The sequence below is a fragment of the Mesoplodon mirus genome, assembly GCF_964341445.2.
Source record: "Mesoplodon mirus genome assembly, chromosome: 11".
Classification (NCBI taxonomy): Eukaryota; Metazoa; Chordata; class Mammalia; order Artiodactyla; family Ziphiidae; genus Mesoplodon; species Mesoplodon mirus.
Genome location: NC_138987.1, coordinates 9,610,506 through 9,633,329, shown reverse-complemented (window position 1 = coordinate 9,633,329; position 22,824 = coordinate 9,610,506). Strand labels below are relative to the sequence as shown.

Sequence of the window (22,824 nt, the reverse complement as noted above, 5' to 3'; positions counted from 1 at the left end):
GGGCTGTTTATTTATATATTTTTGCTGGGCTATTTAAATTGCACTAAATGTTAACTACAGACCAAATACAGAAACCAAACAAAATAACAATGAAGTTTAAGTTAGTTTCAAAGCAGCAGCATCCTATCTACCCCTAAGTAAAAAGCTAACATTTCTTTTCAAACGTAGCATCATGATATGTAGATAGAAAGCAGGTAGAATTATTCCACATGACCTTCAATGCCTGAGAATTTTAGTATTTTGATTTTATTATTTCTGCAAATATTACTATTCTGAGAATATTATTTCTGAGAATAATGTTACTTCTGGCAAAAGAAAATATCTGTGACAATGACTTTTAGTAACTGACATAAAAAAGCAGAATAAAACTCTGGAATACTTTGGAGATACTTGGATTCCTGGGTCACTCAGTGGCAACAAATAGCGTAATTACAAGATCGATTCTATAAAGATACCTCAATTAAAAAAAAAGATTGATTCTGTATATCAAAATACATAAAAAAGAACTATCAGATTCATTATGCTTCAGAGTAAAAATAATACAATGATAACACCCAGAATGCTAAATCATAAAGTTTAGATGAGGCAATTTCATACAAAATGTTTAGCTGAGCACTACATTAAATTTTCTTCTATATGTTATCTAATATTTCAGTGGCATGATATATGTGATATATGCCTTCTCTTTTCACGGAATAAATTTGCAACTTCAATGGTATATATCCGTAATAATCATTCAGTGAGTGTCACAGGAAAATTTTTTGTTCCCTGCTCCCTCCAATCCAAACATGACTGTGCACTGATTATAATAAAACAAAGGAACCTAAATGTTAGTCAACGTGCAAAACGGGAAGAGCTTTGCTTTAAAGAGGAGCAAATGGAAAAATAATCTCAGCTCTAAATAGTAATGATTATGACAAAAGGCCCAAGGAAACACACAGCGCTGCACTCCAGATAGACTACACTGCCACCATTTTAGCCTGGGGTATGGAGCTTTTCCATGGAACTTCAAGTACTTTCACAACTGGAGTTTTACGTAGCCCAATTAACTTTGGCTAGACACAGAAATCTGGCTCAGTATTTCCACACAGTAGCCAAAATAAAGGTTTGCTGCATCAAGAATTACTGTCAGAGTCTCCCATATCCTTCCTTCTCTTTTACTAACCTAAATCTGGAAAAGAAGCTAACAGCCAAGTTGCTTTTATTACAATTTAAGTCAATATTAATTTTACTGGCTCACAAAAACTGTAAAATATATGGCTGAAATAAATTGAACAAAGACAAAAAGAAGGAGGACCAAAAAAAAAAAAAAATCAAAGTAAAGATGTACACACAACTAGAGAACACACATGGGTTTAGAAACAACTATAAAACCATCTGAAACACCATAATAATGGAAATGCTATTCCTTCTTTTCTCTCTTAATGCATGCCCAATTTCAAATTCATGGCATTAGCCCTAGGTAACAAAGTTCAAACAAGGAATAAATCAATTTTAAAGAGAGCTTGTGTTTAGTATTTTAATTGGATATGACATTGGTATGAAAGTTCCATATATTCTAAAGAGATGTCACCCAGGCCCAGCTATATGTAACCATGGAGGTTACCAGTGACCCTAAAGCAGAACAAACTATTCTCTAGGGTACCCTGGAACATTTGTATTTGAGTTGTAATGTAGGACCCAAAAGTGCCAATAGCCAAAAGTTAATGTTAAAAGTTAAAAGTTTTGCCAATAGCCAAAACCCTTAGTTAATGACCTATAACGCCTAATAATAAAAATGCGTTTACCCATTCAAACTAAACTAGCATTTAGAGGTAATGTCTAAAAATAAGTTATAAAAAATGGGGATGGGACTTCTCTGGTGGCACAGTGGTTAAGAATCCGCCTGCCAACACAGGTGACACAGGGTCAATCCCTGGCCTGGGAAGATCCCACATGCTGCGGAGCAACTAAGCCCGTGTGCCACAACTACCGAGCCTGCGTACCACAACTACTGAAGCCCACGTGCCTAGAGCCCGTGCTCTGCAACAAGAGAAGCCACCGCAATGAAAAGCCCATGCACGGCAGTGAGAAGCCCACGCACTGCAACGAAGAGTAGCCCCTGCTCGCCACAACTAGAGAAAGCCCACGTGCAGCAACAAGGACCCAACGCAGCCAAAAAATTAAAAATAAATTTAGTTAAAAAAAAAAATGGGGAGGCAGGAGTACTAACTTCCTTTTAGAATCTCTGATCAATTATAAAAGGGGGGAAAAAGCTCCACACAAAATTATTTAATATAGAATGAAAATTAATGATGCTTAATTCAGAAATCCTTGAGGACGTATCCAATTCCACTATTTAGTAGCTTATTTATTCTTGGGGACATTCCTTAAATCTTTGAAGCTCAGTTTCCTCATTTATAAAAAGAGGACAGTACTCATTGTAAAGCTTCATGAAATAACATATATCAATCACAGGCACTCAAGAGATGTACAGTCCTCTTGTGACCACCTCCCCTTCCAGGGTCTTGGAAGATTACACTGTATCCACTCTACAATCATGCCACTCTCATTCATTTATTCAGTATATATCATTGGGAATTAGAGTGATGCCTAGCATGGATTAACAAATCTCAATACATGTGTTGGCAAAATGAAGGTACTAATGAGGACATGAGAATCAGGCTAGGGAAACAGAAATATTAAAAAGTCAGGCACCCTGTATACCTTTCACTTATACAGTACTATATGTCAATTATATCTAGATAAAACTGGGGGGAAAAATGACCTATGCCCAGCCCTTATGTAACTTAACAAGGGAAATGCAAAAGGAGGGTACAGGGATAGTTATGAAGATACTGAAATGCCATATACTAAAGATATAAAAAGATAAGTTAAGACTTAGTCCCTGTCCCATGTCCAGGGTCAAAAGACATAGATTTATGTCTGCCATTCAATCTAAAATGTGCTATTATAGAGATACTGAAACCAGTGCCATGGAAGTACAGAGAAAGGAAAAAAATAATTGCTTGAAAGACTCAGGCAAGACTTCACAGAGGAAATAAAATTTGAACAGGTAAAGAGAGGAAAGGGACATTTCTGTCAGAGAAATAAAAAAGGATTTGATCTATGGAATTTGTCAGAGCATTCTGGGAAATTCCAAATCTTTTTGAAGTTTTCTAAATACTATAAATACTACAAATTCTTAAAGAAAATTTTGTACAAAAATGCTTTGAGTGAATCATTCCACTGGCTATAATAAAAGCACCAATAATCAATTTTTTATCTAATTTGTCTCAGAAAAATGTAATTCTTTATATGAAGTCCTACTCTATAGTCAAAGTCTAATTTTGTTGCACGTCAGTTTTACATATTTTGCCTTTGGTCAGTTTTGATGGAACAGTAAAAACACAATTCCATTTCTATTCTTCTTCCCTTGAGAGTAATAGCCAATTCCATTTTATAATATTTTATATTTAAAACACTCAGAAGTCAAATGTGCGGCATTTTCTACCTTGCCAATTCCATGTTAAGTCAATGGCATATTACCAGGCCAAGAAACCCAAAATTAGACAAAAGCAATCCACTGGGATCAGAAATTTGCCAAATCTCATAATTCAAAAAGAGACTGTTAAGGACGGTTGTGCAGTTTTTGGCACTTTGAGTTTAAGCCATTCCATAATAGGATTTGTATTTCATCTAATCAGCAAGTCAGAAACTGTGAAAGTTCTCTTGATTGGGGGGGGGATTAAAATTTGATTGTAATACATGTCTTTCCCTCCCTTCCTTCCATATGTTTCAGTAAATTAAAGCTGCTAAATCTTGTTTTTAAAAATACATTCTGAAAAATAAAGCAGCCTGGAAAACCATATTTTTGGTACAGGAAACAAATTATTCAGGCGTGAAAAGAAGAAGGAACAAAAATTTTAAAAGACACGTAGTTTCTATATCCAAACTAGTGTCACAATCTAGGTATATTCAGAATTAAGTACATTTAAGCATTCAGTGTTTTTTTTCTAAATGATTTTTTTTGGCGGGGAGGTAAATCAGGCATTTGAAACTTTTAGATTCTTTGAAGGTGGCCATTTCTCAATCTAATTAAAAATGTTTCCATTTGAATTCTATAAGGACATCTCAAAGACAGTAGTTGAGGCCCAAGTTATATATGAATTACATTTTTATATGGAGCTGTGTGAATTATCAGCCTACCAGAATAGGAAATGGAACAGGTTTTCATAAGGTAAAATAATTTTTTTCTAACTGATTAAACTAGACATATTATGATCCTATAGACGGCCAAAACGGCAACTTATACCCTCCAATTCTAAGTAATGTTCTTTCCCTTTCTCTGTTCCTTCTTTTTTTGGGCCCCCATATTAATTTATTTCATAATTTCTTCTTTCATATATTTTTTCTTCATCTTTATGTTTATGTATGAAAACATTTACTCACCTTTATTTTCTTATACTTCAAATGAAAATTGTTTTGCCATCATTTTTTTTTAACTTCTAAAAGCTCTTTCTTGTTTTTTCATTATTTACTTTTTATGGCATCCTGCACTTCACAAAACACTATATTACCATCTCTAAGGATTTTTTTTTCTTTTGTTTCCTTCAGTTTCCTTTTGCTAATCATTTGTTTCAGTTCCAATCTTTTACATTTGAGGCTTTCCTAATATGACTGATGATCCTTGGTTGCCCATTGTTATTTAAAAGTAATAAAAGCTGAATGAACTCCTTAGGCATAAGTATGCTTTCTAGACTGGAGTCACTTTTGTTTGTCTGGTTTGGGAGCTAGTCATTTTCAGGGACCTCCAAGGGTAGGTATATGGAAATCTTTTCCCTACGGTGATTCAGTTTCTCCAGATAAGAATGCAACCATTTCTTGTGGGGGGAGGTGAATGTATGTGCGTTGCTGAGGGGGTACGAACTTTGTGTAGCTTGTGTTCTGCGGGTGGCAGGGGAGCGGTACTGACAATCTGAGTACTCCCCTGGAAAACATTCAATCAATCCTCTTTTCAGTCCCCTCTGCATTCCACCTTTGACTGGGCAAGCTGTTCCTGAGTCATAGAGCTCTCTCACCCAACTGCTCCACCACTGTGAGCACCCCTTCCCCACTTGGAGGTGAGTGCCTACTGGCTAGCACTGTGCACATGGGGAGAAACTTGACTGCCGCATATGTAAGTTAGAACTCATTACCCTATTTTATACTCCTTAACTCACTCTCTTCTATGCCAGCTGCCGCCACGTCTTGAGTCTCTCCAGCTTTCTTCTCATTGTTATCCCGTTCCAAACTCCCTTTAGATGGTGGTTTACTCTGTTCTGACAAATCAGTTGTAATACCTCTTTCTACTTTATGACTTCCAAAAATCAGTTTAAATTTCATCTCCCCTCCCATTCTGATTGTTCCTGTGAGGTTATTCCTTCTCAATAGTTTTATTAAGTAAAAGTTTATTCTGATTTACCCACATAATCACCATTTCTTTGTTCACCAGTCTTTTTGCTCCCCACTTAGCAACTCTTTCTAGATTTAACTGTGTTCTTTCAGAGGACACCTTCAGTAACGTCTTCAGCTAGAGATTTTAGTGGACTGACTTTAATTTCTTGGCCTAGGAATTCCCTGATCATTCAAGTAAAGTAAATTCAAAACCCAAAGCCTGGTAAAGGGAGGATGATAGTGACAAATTCTCTGCAAATATTTCAGATTCCATGCTGAGACAGACAAACTTTCATGCTGCCCTCTTGTATCAGTATGTGAACTTTTTCTACATTATTCTTTCACTGAGGATATGAACTTTCCTGCTTTATTTAGGCATCTAATTCCTGGCTTTCTGTTGGTCCAAGGTTTTGTCTCTTATTCCAACAAGAAGGAAAACAAACAATAAGATCCTTCCCATGGGTTGTTGCAACTGGTAAACTATCCCAAATCAGCTGTAGGAACAGCCGATTGTTTACTGTTCTGGTGTTTAGTTATTGCTTCATTTCCATCCCTGGGAAATTCTCTTTCTACACCTTGAGCTCAGCCATGCATTAAGAGCATATCTGTTGTAGTTTATTAGGCATATCTAGATATTTTTTAGTGGGATGCTTTCTGGTTACTTAGTCTGCCTATATAATCTCTTTAGTAACATTGTAGTGGTATCTTAGAATAGATACATAATACTTTTAAGTGTTTAGCTTATCATCTTCTGTGGGAAATAAAAATGTTATTATTTTTAAATAATTATAAGACACCCTTCTAAGAATTCACTTAGCAATCACTTTCCTGACCATTTGCTCTACGTTTTGCTAGTGTTCATTTATTTTTAGTAATATTGGAGAGAGATTAAGGGATATAACTAAAATAACACAGATAAGAGATTCAGATTAGGATTGAGGCTAGTTGTACCACTTATTAGCTGGGTGAAAAGTTAGTTAAATATTCTGAACAATCCCTGATTGTATAAAATAAAAACATTAATATTACTTTGAGGCACATAAAATTACAGTTTTTGTAAGTCACAAAGGTAGAATATCAACAATTTCTTATGCTTTGAATAATACCACTTTCACAGAAATGTGGCCAAGAGAGTTTGTCACATAGTGGGTGGCCAAATGATGGCTCCACTTCTCTTACAGAATGATTTCCAATTAGTAGAAATTCTAGGTGACAGTGATGGACACACACGCAGTTATCTTATATAATGCTGGCTTTTTGGAAAGAATCAGACTTAATTCCACATTAAAGCCAATCTGGGGTTAACACAGGCTTGGAGAACATAGTCATTATACAAATATTATTATTTTCACAAGTTCATTATATAATCACACATTTGGAGTTCTCCATTTATACATTTCAATTAAGTTACATCAAGGATACATATCCAGCCATAAAAAGAAATGAAATTGAGCTATTTGTAATGAGGTGGATGGACCTAGAGTCTGTCATACAGAGTGAAGTAAGTCAGAAAGAGAAAGACAAATACTGTATGCTGACACATATATATGGAATTTAAGAAAAAAAAATGTCATGAAGAACATAGGGGTAAGACAGGAATAAAGACACAGACCTACTAGAGAATGGACTTGAGGATATGGGGAGGGGGAAGGGTAAGCTGTGACAAAGTGAAAGAGCGGCATGGACATATATACACTACCAAACGTAAGGTAGATAGCTAGTGGGAAGCAGCCGCATAGCACAGGGAGATCAACTCAGCACAGGGAGATCAACTCGTTGCTTTGTGACCGCCTGGAGGGGTGGGATAGGGAGGGGGGGAGGGAGACGCAAAAGGGAGGGGATATGGGAACATATGTATATGTATAACTGATTAAATTTGTTATAAAGCAAAAAAAAAAAAAAAAAAAAGGATACATATCACATTTTATCTATGGCAAACCCCATAGCCAAAGGAATGCATTTTTCTGTACAGAGTTCTAACTTAGTATTATCATCATTAAATCCTAACAATCTGGGTTAACTGGCCAGGAACCGGTACCTCAAACCCTATCTGCCTCAGTCTGCACAGGCAGAACCAGTTTCTAAAGGGTGAGAAAGGGAGTTACTCACTGTTAGAGCAAGCAGTTTCCCATAGGTGAGATGAGCAGGGATGTGGTCGGTCTTGGATCTCAGTGATTCCATATACCAATGCTCTGCTTCAGGGAGCTTGCTTAGTCGCATGTATGCTTCACCTGGCAAGAGAATCATGGAAATCAGTATGAGGATACAGCTTTCCACAAACATTTGCAACAGATCACATCATCATGTTTATATTCCACACATTTTCAGATTCTGTGGCAAGTACTCTCATCCGTTACCTCATTTGATTCCCCAAAAGTCACCATCATGTCTATTTCACAGATGAGAAAACTTGTGTTTGGAGAAATTAAGTGAAATGCCTAAAACTCAAAAATGTAGTACATGATAAAGGTTTGATTTTTTTTAACTTAGAAACATCTAACTCCCAAGAATATGTGCTTTGTCACCATTTCTTTTTTTTTAAGATTGGGTCTTTCTTATGTACAATCATTTGTTCTTTTTTATTCACATTCATTCATTCCTTCAGACACTCAAGTATTTATAGAATAACTACTAATTGGAGAGTATTATGCAGGACCTAGACAACAGAAGTTCAAGGTCCTACCCTCTAAGGTTGACAACCTTGTTGAGAAAAGTAAGATTAAATGAAGGAGTTAAAAATATTTGGGTTTAAGCATTGGTGCTAGATTTTAGTTTTTTTCAGAAATTATTTGTATTTTATATTTTAATAAGTAAATAAAATTTACCAGTTTCCTTTGGAAAATCCAGTGAATATATGACAGTTATTTAGCATGCCCATCACCATGTACAAAGCTAGTCTAAGGCCTTTCAGCCATCAGCTGTTTTCTTTCAAATTACACAAATTTTGCCCACCAAATAGCATTTCACTAACAGCCAAGCAAGAGAAAAAAATTGGAAATAAAGCCAAAAGTGTATCAGTTGCCGGCTTATTATCATCCCTCTCTCCCTTCTATGCTCAGAATATGAAAGAATATTCACCTGATGGTAAAAGTATATTTTAAGATGATTTGTGTATTTAAGTTAAATATTATAGTTATAATAAACACTGCAAATGTTGAAGCTACTTAATTTCTGAGACCAGGCAACAGACTGGTGACCTGCATTATTTTTCAAGCAGACTCTTATAGCTTAACTAATCATAACTATGATGGCTTTTTCCATTTAGAGGAATAAGCAGAGGCTTCTCCTAAATGTGTTACCCACACTGGTTGTACATCTTTGCTTCAAAGGAAGAGCTAGCTTCCTTTTACTTTAATCAAATTCTTTTTGCATTAGCACAGCACTGTCAATAGAAATGTCTGATGAATTGATTTGCGTCTCCTGACCTTTTGAGTGCCCTTTGCTTGACCGGTTAGTAAAAATATTGGTGACAAATTATAAGTAACATGCATAAAAGTGTAGGTACCACTCACACACATCTATGTGTTTCTAGTTCTGAGAAAAGTCACTAAACTACATTATCATAAAAATGATAGCTCGAAAAAAAATTTTTTTCCTAAAGCTTAAAATGTGTTCGCATTTAAGAAGAAATTGGTTAGACTGAATCAAATGCTCAGGGTGAGATGCAAGAAATCCTGAAGCAAAGACCAAAAACTAGAATAAAATATACAAAATATTCATAGTTGTTAGAGTGGTAGGATTAGGCATGGATTTAAAAAAATTTTTACATGTTTCTGCGATAATTATATTTTTTAATTATACTATCTCCTAATAAGTGAAACAATGTCATACAATTTTCTTTTTGGCATGTTGAACCAATAAATACTTCCAAACAAAACAAATAGTAATTTTCCTTAGGGAGAGTGAACCACTTCTTAATACTAAAACGGTACTAGATATGATTTATATAACAGAAAAGATGCACAATCCTGAATATTAAAAATTGTAAAGCAATTAATGATAAACCAAATCCAACTATTTATCTCTAAAAGGGATTCTAAAGCCAGAAGAAAACACATACTAATTTCAGAGTTAGAGCTGAAAGATGGGTCTGCATTATAGGTTCTGTTTGGAATTGACCTGAAATTCTACTTTGGGTCTTCAAGTGCTCATAGATAACTTTTTAGAAGTTCTACAATTATTGAATGTAATATGGCTTCTACTTTTCATTCATTAAAAATTCAACTAACTTGTAGAATAGTAACAGGTAAGTTACCTGTACAGAAAGAGAGTGCAGGAGAACCCCAATTCCAGGGTGCTTTCAAGATTCAAATCTTTATATTAAGTGTCTGATTTTTAAAAAATCATTTCAGACAGTGCACTATTTTTTTCCAAGTCAGAAATCTATCATGATTAAAACCCATTTTGAAATGAAATATTATTAATTTGCTAACTACTTAGGTTGAACTATTTTGTTCAGTAAGGACTCATAAGCAACTTATTAAGTTATAAAGCTTGTGAGGTGGAGAAATACCAAAGGACCACAAATAAGAAATATAATGCCATAATGCATCTTGGCAAGTATATGAAAAATGTAAATAACTAGCTTACTTAGGTACTATTCATTACAACTTAGAAAAACTTCAAGTAACCATTCAGTGCATCTCAGTAATAACAATGACAATAACATTCATTGAATGTTCATTACAAAGTAAGGTAGCAAGCTACAGGGAGCAAATGTCTGACTTACATGCAGCCACTCCTCCCATTCTATACCTTTGGGCACACAGAATGTTTTCTCACTTAGCCCCACAAGGGGCCTTACCGCATCACCCTCATTCAGCCAGTACTAACTAACTTTTCAAATTAGGTTTGTGAGATGAAACATATTTTCAATCTCTACATTAGTTGCTTATGTATCTCATTTTTTAAACTAAGGAACATCCTTAATTACCTGGATTTTACAGATAAGAAAATTGAAAAGCACAGTGGCTAAATCAAACACACAAAACCATAAATGTAGCAAGTGGTAAAACTGCAATTCAAACCCAGGACGACCTGACCTCAGTGCATTGCTAACCTGTTGGTAGTGAACAATCACAAACTTTCCAAGTCTCCAGCTCAGGTGAAAATTATACTCTGCTTCACTCACGGAAAGTTGTTTTCTAGCTATGATACACTGGCCATCAAGTTCATTTCACTTTGCCTTGGGCTTCTCTATTGAATTAAAGGAATAAGGAAGAGAAATAATAATCCACGGTTGACCTTTAAAAACGTTTCTGCCTCCTACTTTTATTCAATTATTAAGAGAGAAATATGTAACATATAAGATGTACTTTAGTCCTAAGGTTAACCTTAACACAAAACTGCCCATAAAAGTGGTAATAAAATCAAGATGTAGGGCTTCCCTGGTGGCGCAGTGGTTGAGAGTCCGCCTGCCGATGCAGGGGACGCAGGTTCGTGCCCCGGTCCGGGACGATCCCACATGCCGCGGAGCGGCTGGGCCCGTGAGCCATGGCCGCTGAGCCTGCACGTCTGGAGCCTGTGCTCCGCGACGGGAGAGGCCACAGCGGTGAGAGGCCCACGTACCGCAAAAAAAAAAAAAAAAAAATCAAGATGCAAAACCTAAAATGCAAGAAAATGATCATGGATGAATTTAAATGTGTTTAAAAGGCAACTCAATAAAGATTCAGGCAACAAACAATACAAGACCAAGTACTTGCTATATCCCTGGCACTGCCAAGGTAGGAGCCTCATATTTCTCATTTCTAATTCATATAAGGGGTTAGAACACTCATTTGTGAATGTGGAGGAAGGAACAGGAATAATAAGTGACTTGAACAGTTAATAATCCTATCTTAAAAGGTGTGAATGCCTGGAAAGCCCATACTTTTTGCCAATGCATCAAGCTACCTACTATATAAAGTTTATTACTTACTGAATACCTACTAAAGTATTATATATATATATATATATATATATATATGTATTTGGAGTATAGTTGCTTTACAATGTTGTGTTAGTTTCTGCTGTACAATGAAGTGAATCAGCTATATGTATACATATATCCCCTCTCTCTTGGGCCTCCCTCCCACCCACCCCCCATTATCTTTATACTTTTTACATTATTCCTACACTCTAATTAGTATTGGTCTCATTTTACAAATGAAGTGACTATGGGTCATTGAGCTTAACCAACCTGCTCAGTGTTTAAAAACAAGCAAATGACAGATTCAGGATTCAGATTGGATTCTCTCTTTTTCTTTCTACTATTACACTCTGTCCAAATACTATAAAAAAATAATTAGAGAAGGGATAAAATAACTGCAAAAAGTGCCATTAGTGGATTCAGTATTAGGAGAGAATGGTATACATGTAATCCTTCAAGCTTGATTAAAATATTAAAATCACAAAAATTCCATAAAGGAAATGGCCACAAGAAAAGAAAGTTCAGTCAATTCAATAAGGAAGGGAATGAAGATACTTGATCGGGAATGGGGTGGAGGGAGGAGGGTTAAGTCATCTTCTCTGGTACTATAATTCTTCTTAACTTACAATAATAGAAAAAAAATGTTTATACTACCCAGGAGGAAAGAAGCAATGATGACTATTTTTCTTTCTCACTCTACATACACACACACAAAAATGACATAATAGAGGTACCTTCGTAAGAATTCAAAGATTTGCAGGGTGATGATGTAGTGATCAGGTTCATCACCCAGATTTATTTCCAATTCACTCACAGACAAAAGGGATTTCGATGTCTCCAGGCTGGCTTCAGGCAGATATAAGCCAGTTTCAGATGTAGAACAAATAATGTCACTCTTCCTCCCTAAAAAGCCCTGAATCTAAATAATCCAGGCAAAGACTAACTCCTTAAAGGAAAGAATGCTGGATTATTGATGATGTAAGAGTCCAGATCTCACTAATTTTCATGTTTCAAGTTACTGGACAGCTCCAGCTATCAGATAAAGAATAGAGCATGTAGGGGTACATACTACCCCTACCTGCTAGTGTTACCTTTTGTTTCTCCTGCCCTTGCTCAAGAGAATATATTTCTATGTTAAGATTCAGTTTAGATCCCCTATTTTCTTTTCAGCTTCATTTAGATATAAGTGGCATACAGCACTGTAAAAGTTTAAGGTGTACAGCATTATGACTTGACATATATATTGTGAAGTGATTACCACAGTAAGGTTAGTTAATACCCATCATGTCATATGGATACAAAATAATGCTTTTTCCCTGTTATGAGAGCTTTGAGGATCTACTCCCTAAGCAAATACATCATATAGCAGTGTAAACTACAGTCATCATGGTGTACATTACATCCCTAGTACGTCTTTGTCTTATAACTGGAAGTTTGTATCTTTTGACCACCTTATGCAATTCCTCCACCCTCCAAATTCCCTATTTTTTTAAATTTTTATTTTATATTGGAGTATAGTTGATTAACAATGTTGTGTTAGTTTCAGGTGTACAGCAAAGTGATTCAGTTATACATACATCTATTCTTTTTCAAATTCTTTTCCTATTTAGGTTATTACAGAATATTGAGCCGAGTTCCCTGTGCTATACAGTAGGTCCTTGTTGGTTATCTATTTTAAATAAAGCAATGTGTACATGTCAATCCCAAACTCCCAATCTATCCCTCCTCCCCAACTTAAAAAAATGGTTTTTTTTTGTTTTGTTTTTTTTGTTTTTACCAAAAGTAATCACCCCTTTCTTAATTCTTACACTAATTGTTAAATCTCTTTTTAAAAATTCTTAAATAGGGACTTCCCTGGTGGTCCAGCGGTTAAGACTCCATGCTCCCAATGCAGGGGGCACAGGTTCGATCCCTGGTCAGGGAACTAAGATCCCACATGCCACGTGGCTCAGCAAAAAAAAAAAAAAAAAAATCCTTAAATACATATCTTGCATATCAATTTCAGTTAGCCAACATGGATAATGCATATGATGGTAAACCTAAAGGCTAATGAGGTAGCATTCATTCTTGCCTTCATGGTACTTACAATCTTCTGAGAGAAATATATTTATCAGTATTCTCCAAAGTTTGATTTTTAGGTGCACATGAAACAACACAAAAATTGTTTTAATTTAGTACTTATAAATTACATTTAATCTGTTTTAAAATGTGATTTCATAGATATGTTTTAGAATGAAGAAAATTATCAAGTAAATAATAAAACAGATGGTAATGAGCAAAATCACAGTGAACAATGAAACATGAGTGCAAAAGGTGTGAACAACACTGAATTGCATGTGCCTAGCTATAAGTTCAGAAGTTCTAAAAGTTTCAGAAGAATGTTTGTAAAATACAGTGACACCAACACACTGGGGAGAAATGCTACCTTTGTAAAAGGGCTCACGTAGGTTATAGCGTTTTTCTGGCCTGTAAAGAATAGGAGCATTCAGAAAATAGCCCTACATGATTTCTAGTAGGCTTTCTGCTGCTGATATGGTGAAAGCATCTGATTGTCAATATTGCAAGTGTTTTAGGATACTTTGCCTGAAGGTCAGGCGTTCTATGGTAATCTGTCTAATTTCTAAGCTCTCCCAGCTTAAGGACTTGGCTGGTCACTAACGTAATCATTCCATTTTTAAGAAATGCTTCTATTCCATTTAAGATATCAGGTTTATTTTGTTTTCTTTCTTTATTTTGGCTGCATTGGGTCTTCGTTGCTGTGCGTGGCCTTTCTCTAGTTGCAGTGAGCGGGGTCTACTCTTCATTGTGGTGCGCGGTCTTCTCATTGTGGTGGCTTCTCTTGTTACAGAGCACGGGCTCTAGGCGCGCGGGCTTCAGTAGTTGTGGCGCACAGGCTTCAGTAGTTGTGGCACTCAGGCTTAGCTTCTCTGTGGCATGTGGGATCTTCCTGGACCAGGGCTTGAAGCCGTGTCCCCTGCATTGGCAGGCGGATTCTTAACCAATGCGCCACCAGGGAAGTCCTATATTGATGGTTTTTATAAGTAGTGTTTTTCTGTGCTGGTCATTTTTCTTTTAATGAGCACTTTACCCATCTTCAAGTTTATGATTTTTTTTATATGTTACTTTTAATTCTTTCCTTAGGAACTAATTTTGCCACATAATTTTAAAATGAAATAAACACATTTTAATTAATTGACTGATTAACTTGGTTTGTCCATCTACCTGTTGAAATTATTTATAATTATGATGTAGCACAGAATTATGAATTATATACCAAAAGAGTAATTAGATGTCTGGGTTTCTAGTTCTTACTTTTCCATTAAAACTTTGTATGGTTATAGACAAACAGGTTATTTGACAAGACCTTTGTTTATCATTCACAAAATGAGGGGCTAAGACTACACAACTCCTTAATCCCCTAAATTATATAATCATTTGTAGATTCATCCCTGTCCAGGAATTTACATAGTCATTTCATAAACCAGTGACAATATCCTAGTTAGTTTAAAAAGGAACTGTCATATTCATGGATTTTCTAGATCATCTACTCAAGATTGACTAGCCCAAGTCCTGATTAACCCTTTAAAATTTTGTTTTTTTATATTTATTATCTAATTACTAACATTATATCTACTCATTGTAGAAAATCTGAAAGATGATAATTTTATTAAATCAGATAGTGGTTGGTAAAATTTTGGTGTTTTTCCAGAATTTATTTTATATTTTGAAAAAAATCAATTATAAGTAAAATATTTTGCTAGTTTTAAATATTTAGGTTCCTTCTAGCATTTTAAAACTATATTAAAAAATATGATAAATTTTCCAAAATTATATTTTCTCATTCAAGATCAATTTTTTGTGTATTCAAATTCCCCTCCCAATTTTTTTGCAGGTACTACACCTACTTCAGCAATTATCATCCTTCTTTGTCATTACTTAAAAAAAAATTTATCTTATTATCTTAGAATATATATATAGCAGTAGAATTCTTGAACTGATGAAAATGCATATATTTTCACAAAATTTTTAAATAAAATTTTAACCAGCAATTCTTTAAAATTGTGGGTCACTGTTTAATGGTTTTAAACCATTTTTTAAACCATTTTTAATTAAGACATTTATCTTTTCCTTATAATAGGCAAAAGATGGTAAAAGCTTTTCATTTCAGACTATTTTAATTTTTACATATGCAAATCAAGTTGACTTTTCCTTTGTAGTTTAATCACTATCTATTTTGCACAAAATTATTCTCCATCATAGGGACATATATTCTCTTCTACTTATATAGTTTTGTGATTAAAATTAGCTACTTATTCCACATGAAATACATTTTACCATATGGTGTGAGGCAGATATCTAATTTTATTGTTTCCAAACAGTTAATCAATTCTCCCAGATCAGCTTTTATAAAAACTCCCTTCCCTCAATCATATTTAATTCCACATCTATTATCTATGAAGATTTAGTAAAATTTGATCTGTTTCTGGGGTCTCCATTCTGTCCTACTAGTCAGATTTTCTGTTTTTATGCCAGGACAACACTGCTCTAATTACTACAGCTTCTATTGATATTAATATTTTAATATCAAGTAGAACAAGTCTCACCCATTATTCTTCTCTAAACCTTCTTGGTTCTATTTTCCTGTTAAGTCTACTAGATAAACTTTAGAATCATTTTGTCAAATTTTTGATAAATTTTTGAGATGTTTATTGCTATTGAATTATAATCCAGGGATCAATTAAAGATGGCAGTTTTTACAAAATTGACTTTTCCTATTTAAGATTATATTCAATTCTTCATTTATTCCAACTCCTGTCTGTCCCCCATCTTTTTAATGTATCTATAGGACTTACCTCACCAATTATAACCTTCCTGATCTTAAATTAGACTATGAGATGTGTAGAGCCAGAGAGAAAACACTTCATCTCTTTATCTGTCCTCCAACCTAAGTTCAGAAGTGGCTCCACAGAGTCTTGATAAATATCTGAGAAATAACTGATCACATTATGTATCAACTTGAATTTAGATGTTACATTTTTGCCTAGTATGTCACTGAAGAAAAATTTCCAAGTAACTTCTTTTTCTAGAATCTATAGGTCAGACAGAACCACATGACATCAGGAGACTATTAGGTCAAGAGTTTAACTTGCTGTGATTTTAATTCTCACTTTTTACTTCACGGTATTAGCATTAACATAGAAACATTAGGGAGTCTGGCCTTTACTTATTTATGTCATAAACTTGCTGTAACTATTGGCTGTCAAATTTTGTGAATCTTTTGTATTTCCATCCTAATATTTTCTTCAGCATTATGGTACCATAAAGATGACAGAGTCCAGTTACCTTAGATATATTAGTCCTGATTGGAAATCCTTAAGAGGTAGTGAACAGAGCAGGCAAAGACAAAGACAAAAATTAAAATGATTACAGAAATTAGGAAGGCTACTTAGTATCTGACAACAGACTTTAACAATTATAACTTCTTCCTTTGGGGCGGAGTGACTGGAAGTAAATGAAATATAATCCAAGTCTTAAACTGAGGGTTATGAAAAGGTTCAATACGTAACTCTTTAGCAAGTTCTTACAGCACCAAACTTAAGGGGAAACGCTTGAAGCCAGAAAGCATAGTTTTAAAGCAAGGAGAGGAAACGCAGGGGAAAAAAATGAAAATGTGTTTCATTAAGTAAAATCACAAATCATGAAGAAAGAGGTTAAACTTCAGTGAAAGTTAAAAAGGTTCCTAGTATTATATACCGGAAACATCTGATGTACCATCAAAATTTAACTTGGAAAATAGCCAGGAGCCTATGTTACTATGTCTCTTTTTGCAACTGGGGACCCTGAAGTTCTCTAGGCTAATCAATTTCCTTTATGTTTTCAAGGAAATAAATCACTAAGAGCAATCAATCAACAAATGTTGGAGACAATCCCATAAAATGTTCAGATTTTCCAAAAAAAGAGAAAGTGAGACTGTGTGTGTGTGTGTGTCTGTGTGTGTGTGTGTCCCTGTGTACGTTGGAGGTGATGATCCGCTCCCAAAAAATATAATACTGTCGTCAAGAGAATTACAATGCAATAAAATAAAACGGCTTAATACAACTGGAATATTTAGGGAATACTAAAAATATATGCAAGGAACTTCTAAATTGTGTTTAGAAAAACCCAAAGCTTACACCAGAAAAAAGAAAAAAGAATGAGTAAATGTTATACTAGCTTCGAAAGAATTAATGAAAATAACAGTATTCAGAGAAATAGGATATAAATATTTGCAGGAAGACATCAGAAGAGAATAATAAAAGCATTTTCAGTTTTATACACATCTTCTTAGGATTACATTTCATATGTATTCCTGGATCAAGCAATATGTCTCTATAATATGTAATGAATAATTTATTTTGTACTATAAATTTTTATATTAATGTTAATTACTAAGATATATCAAAAAGTTAAAAATTCATTCTATTTTTAATGAATACTTAAAAATAAGATTCTACAACAGCTCACAGAACCCCATACTCATAATTCACATGTTGGCAAAAAAAAGACTTGTAATCTGGAACAAAACTTTGCATGTTCTATTTTAATGCTTTATTCAATTTGAATATGACAATAGCTTCACCCAGTGTAAATAAAATCACAACTAAGTAACAGTTCATGGGGGAGTTAAATAAGATTTTCAAGTAGGAAACAACTTTTCCCTACCTATTAGGAAAAGCCGATATAAATACACACAGAGCAAAGTATGTACAATTAGTAATATATTTAATTTTTAACTTCATTTGTATTACAGACCTATTCTAAACATGTGCAACAATTTATCATTTTCTTGACACTGATTTTCAAGATTGTATCCTTCATACAAGATTTTCTTCTTCCTCATGATTATGTGCATTTCATCTCAATGTCATCAAAATTGGCATCTTTTAAGAATGTCAGAATTCGAAATTTAGTTAATTTTCCAAGTATAACATAGCATCACTTTAATTTTCTGAGAACAATCCAACCCATATTTATTACTGAGTAAAAGATTCACTCCGTGGATAGTGCCCAATAAGAGAGTAAAATATACACTTCTTTTTTCTCATTTATTTCTATTGAAGCCTCAGAAAACATATTTTTCAAGCAGAACATATTGAAATTATTTGGGAATCAGAGAATAAGGATATAATTAGGTATTAATTTGAATACACTCATTTCCTTATAACTCAATTTAAAAATAAAGTTTTTAAGTCTCGTTTTTTTCCTTTACCACTAAACTGGCAAAAGTATGAATTAATGTAACAGGTGGGCTCGTGTGGTTTTAATAGCAGTGAAATATAATCAACTGTCTCATATCGTATTTCCAGGAAAGCAAGCAACATCTAGACCTAAGCATGATCCTTAGGCAATCCCAGCACTGGCATGAAAATGTTCAAACTCCCCATAGGGACCATATATCTTCTGGTCCTGGGTTTAATTGAAACTTTAAACAAAATATATTACCTATTTAATGCAGCTGAACTGGAGGCTGGCCTTTGTAGTGTATAGACTAATGCCTAGCAAATTAATGTCTGTAACCATAGTACATAATGTAGAATTTATATCAAGTGTGAATGGTAAAAAGAAAAAAAAATAAACCACTACAGTATTATAATGAGAAATGAACTTTTAGGAGCAAATTGTGTACATACATTTCATATATTTATTCTTTTTGATATACAGCCAAAAGCTCATATTTCCTTATCTTAATGGCTCCATATCTTACAAAATGAATTTCTAAAATCTCCTGGCCCTGGTCTTATCCTTTCTCCTGGTCTTGTCCTTTCTGACAAACGAAAAATGAAAATGCAATGAAAAGATTTATCTTAAAAATTAGAAGTTAATATTCTTGTAGAGGTACACAGGTCAATGGCTAATCCAGTTATACAGTTGTATCATATTTGAAGGGTTGACTCACAGATTTTCAAGAGTGCCAATGGAAGCAATCAGAGGAAAATCACCAGAACTCAAAATAGGGGAAGCAGGTGGTATAAAAAGCTTAACACTACTGGAGTGTTAATGCTTCCACACTTGAAAGATGTGAAGTTCAAATCTCACACAGTTAAAAAACCATTTCTTTCACAGTCAGCATGCTAAATGCCTTGAGCAATCCACTTAAGAACCACCAGTCATAGAAGAAAACATTAAGCATGTGAACCGTCCTATCAAAAATTTACTCTGAATATTTCTATTCTAAATATATTCGGGAACAAAGTGAGGTCAACACATACACACACACGCAAATGTGCACACTAGAAAAATCCAACAAAAAGAAATTATGCACTAAAAAACCAACCATACAGAGGCTGAGAGAAAAACAGACTTCTCTGACAGCCAACCTACTAAACTGAATTCAGCAGAGTATACATCCTTCGAGTAGAGTTAGGATAAATTTACAGGTGAGAATTTTTGTGTTTTGTTGTCAGGAGGTACATGTGACATCTTCTTTGTCAGTTCTTACCTAAATGAGAGTAAGGAATCTAAAGGTCCCTGGTAGCCATTTATGACAAAACTTTTTCATTCCACAAGTTTCTTTCTCAAAAATACAAATTCTAACATTTGGACAAGCTCTTTACTCCAAAAATTGTTATAATAAATTCACTGTGTCTCCTATTTATTGGTTCTTTCACTGTTCTCTCTAACTAGCTCAATGAAATTGGGGAAATCTCTCACAATTGAAGAGCCGTTTTCACAAAACTGAAAATTAAGTCAAAAGATTCCTTCTTTTTTCTGAGAGAATGTGAGGAAAAAGCATCTTGTCAATTTTAAACCTATGTAAGTAAAAGACTTGTTAGTTGCAGGCTGATGGAGGAAAATATATTTTCTAACACTGAGCTAGGATTTCATAAGTAACAGGGATGTGTATAAAAAAAGATCTAGGAATTATCAGAAATAAGAGAATCGAAATGGTAAGATCAAAATAAAGGCAAATGAGGTAATAAATAGCAATGATCATTATCATGGAACTCCCCTGGAAGAATGTAACCTCTCCCTAAGATAAAAGCATGTTACCCATAGACACATATTTTTTAAAGAACAAGGATATATAAATATATATGCAAATTGTGACACTAGTGTCATATCAAAAAAAAAAAAAAAAAAGCTTGAGATTTTTGTTCGTTTTGTTTGTTTTGGTTTGTTTGGTCCAGTCAACATAGTAGGCCTACATAGTTATAAACAAAATATTCTCGAGGCTAGAGTAATACAATTATCCATTTTATTTATAGGCATTTACTTATTTAGGAAAGATACTAAAGAGCACTAGACCAACTGTGAAATCACAAAGTTCTATGAGAGCAGAAACCATATGGACTATTTCCATTTCATCCTACCACCACTATACGCACCCCCCAACTCAGGTCCTGTGACTTGAAGATTTTTTTTTTTTTTTTTTTCACACAGAGGTTATTCTAAACATAGTGACTGCAGACTGCAACAACAAGGCTGTAACTCTAGACTCATACTCCATGAATACATCGTGGCTTTTTTTTTTTTTTTTTTTTTGCGGTACGCAGGCCTCTCACTGCTGTGGCCTCTCTCATTGTGGAGCACAGGCTCCAGACGCGCAGGCTCAGCAGCCATGGCTCACAGGCCCAGCCGCTCGCGGCACGTGGGATCCTCCCGGACCGGGGCACGAACCTGTGTCCCCTGCATTGGAAGGCGGACTCCCAACCACTGCGCCGCCAGGGAAGTCCCATTGTGGCTTTTTGTTCTCAAGATATATTACCAAGATGAAATGGCCTAAATTGCTTATATATTATAATTAAACCCAACAATCACTTTGCATTGAGAAAGCCAAGTAATTTTATATTAAATAGTAAATAGGCTTAAAATGACCTTTGGGATTGGAAGGGCTCAAACTGATAAAATTGAAAGCTACAGCCTTTCTTAGTTTCCCATAATCTCGTAGGATTATTCAAAAGCAATGCTTAAGTACACATAGTAAGGGAAATAAACAATTATAGCGAAAGAAGAGAAAAAATGAGGGTGGTTAAAAATTAACCTACATTAGGGCTTCCCTGGTGGCTCAGTGGTTGAGAGTCTGCCCGCCAATGCAGGGGACACGGGTTCGTGTCCCGGTCTGGGAAGATCCCACATGCCGCGGAGCAGCTGGGCCCGTGAGCCATGGCCACTGAGCCTGCGCGTCTGGAGCCTGTGATCCGCAAGGGGAGAGGCCACAACAGTGAGAGGCCCGCGTACCGCAAAAAAAAAAAAAAAGACTAAAAAAAAAAATTAACTTACATTAAAAGAATTTTAATATACCGCATTTCATGCATCTGTAATGAAACCACAATTCTGTAGGTGTTTCATTCTTTTAAGATGAGAAGGTTTTTCATATATATTTGGACAAGGAATGATATCTATATCCACATATCTATACATCTATATCTACATATAGATATATATGCTGGTTTTTAAATGGGTAAAGATAAGCTGTATTGACATAGTGAAGAATGTGCCAGTTTTGGCAATACAGAGGACTGCATACAAAAAGCATTTAAATTTAAATCAGTAAACTACTGGTTCTAACACAAACTGTGTAATCCTAAACAGATCAACCTAACTCTTTGTAGGTCCTTTTCTTCTCCTGTGTCTCCCACTTAGTAAAGTTCCTTTAGCATTTGTTGTAGAGCTGGTTTGGTGGTGCTGAATTCTCTTAGCTTTTGCTTGTCTGTAAAGCTTTTGATTTCTCCATCAAATCTGAATGAGATCCTTCCCAGGTAGAGTTATCTTGGTTGTAGGTTCTTCCCTTTCATCACTTTAAGTACATCATGTCACTCCCTTCTGGCTTGTAGAGTTTCTGCTGAGAAATCAGCTGTTAACCTTATGGGAGTTCCCTTGTATGTTATTTGTCGTTTTTCCCTTGCTGCTTTGAATAATTTTTCTTTGTCTTTAATTTTTGCCAATTTGATTACTATGTGTCTCAGTGTGTTTCTCCTTGGCTTTATACTGTATGCGACCCTCTGCACTTCCTGGGCTTGGGTGGCTATTTCCTTTCCCATGTTAGGGAAGTTTTCGACTATAATCTCTTCAAATATTTTCTCGGGTCCTTTCTCTCTCTCTTCTCCTTCTGGGACCTCTATGATGTGAGTGTTGTTGCGTTTAATGTTGTCCCAGAGGTCTCTTAGGCTGTCTTCATTTCTTTTCATTCTTTTTTCTTTATTCTGTTCCACAGCAGTGAATTCCACCATTCTGTCTTCCAGGTCCCTTATCCATTCTTTTGCCTCAGTTATTCTGCTATTGATTCCTTCTAGTGTAGTTTTCATTTCAGTTATTGTATTGTTCATCTTTGTTTGTTTGTTCTTTAATTCTCCTAGGTCTTTGTTAAACAGTTCTTGCATCTTCTCGATCTTTGCCTCCATTGTTTTTCCGAGGTCCTGGATCATCTTCGCTATCATTATTCTGAATTCTTTTTCTGGAAGGTTGCCTATCTCTGCTTCATTTAGTTGTTCTTCTGGGGTTTTATCTTGTTCCTTCATCTG

At 35.0% G+C, this 22,824-nt stretch overlaps 1 protein-coding gene across 7 annotated transcripts in view; it reads right to left on the bottom strand.

The window, feature by feature from the left end:
- The window catches only part of TMTC2 (transmembrane O-mannosyltransferase targeting cadherins 2), a 537,933-nt gene that overhangs the window by 232,745 nt on the left and 282,364 nt on the right, over positions 1-22,824 (bottom strand). For all 7 annotated transcript variants that reach the window (XR_014295268.1, XM_082635122.1, XM_082635123.1 and 4 more), the window contains one exon: positions 7,525-7,646. Coding sequence is in view for 6 of the 7 variants with exons in the window: in XM_082635122.1 (XP_082491248.1) it covers positions 7,525-7,646 (122 nt within the window). In the remaining variant the exon portion in view is untranslated. The remainder of the gene's footprint in view (positions 1-7,524; positions 7,647-22,824) is intronic.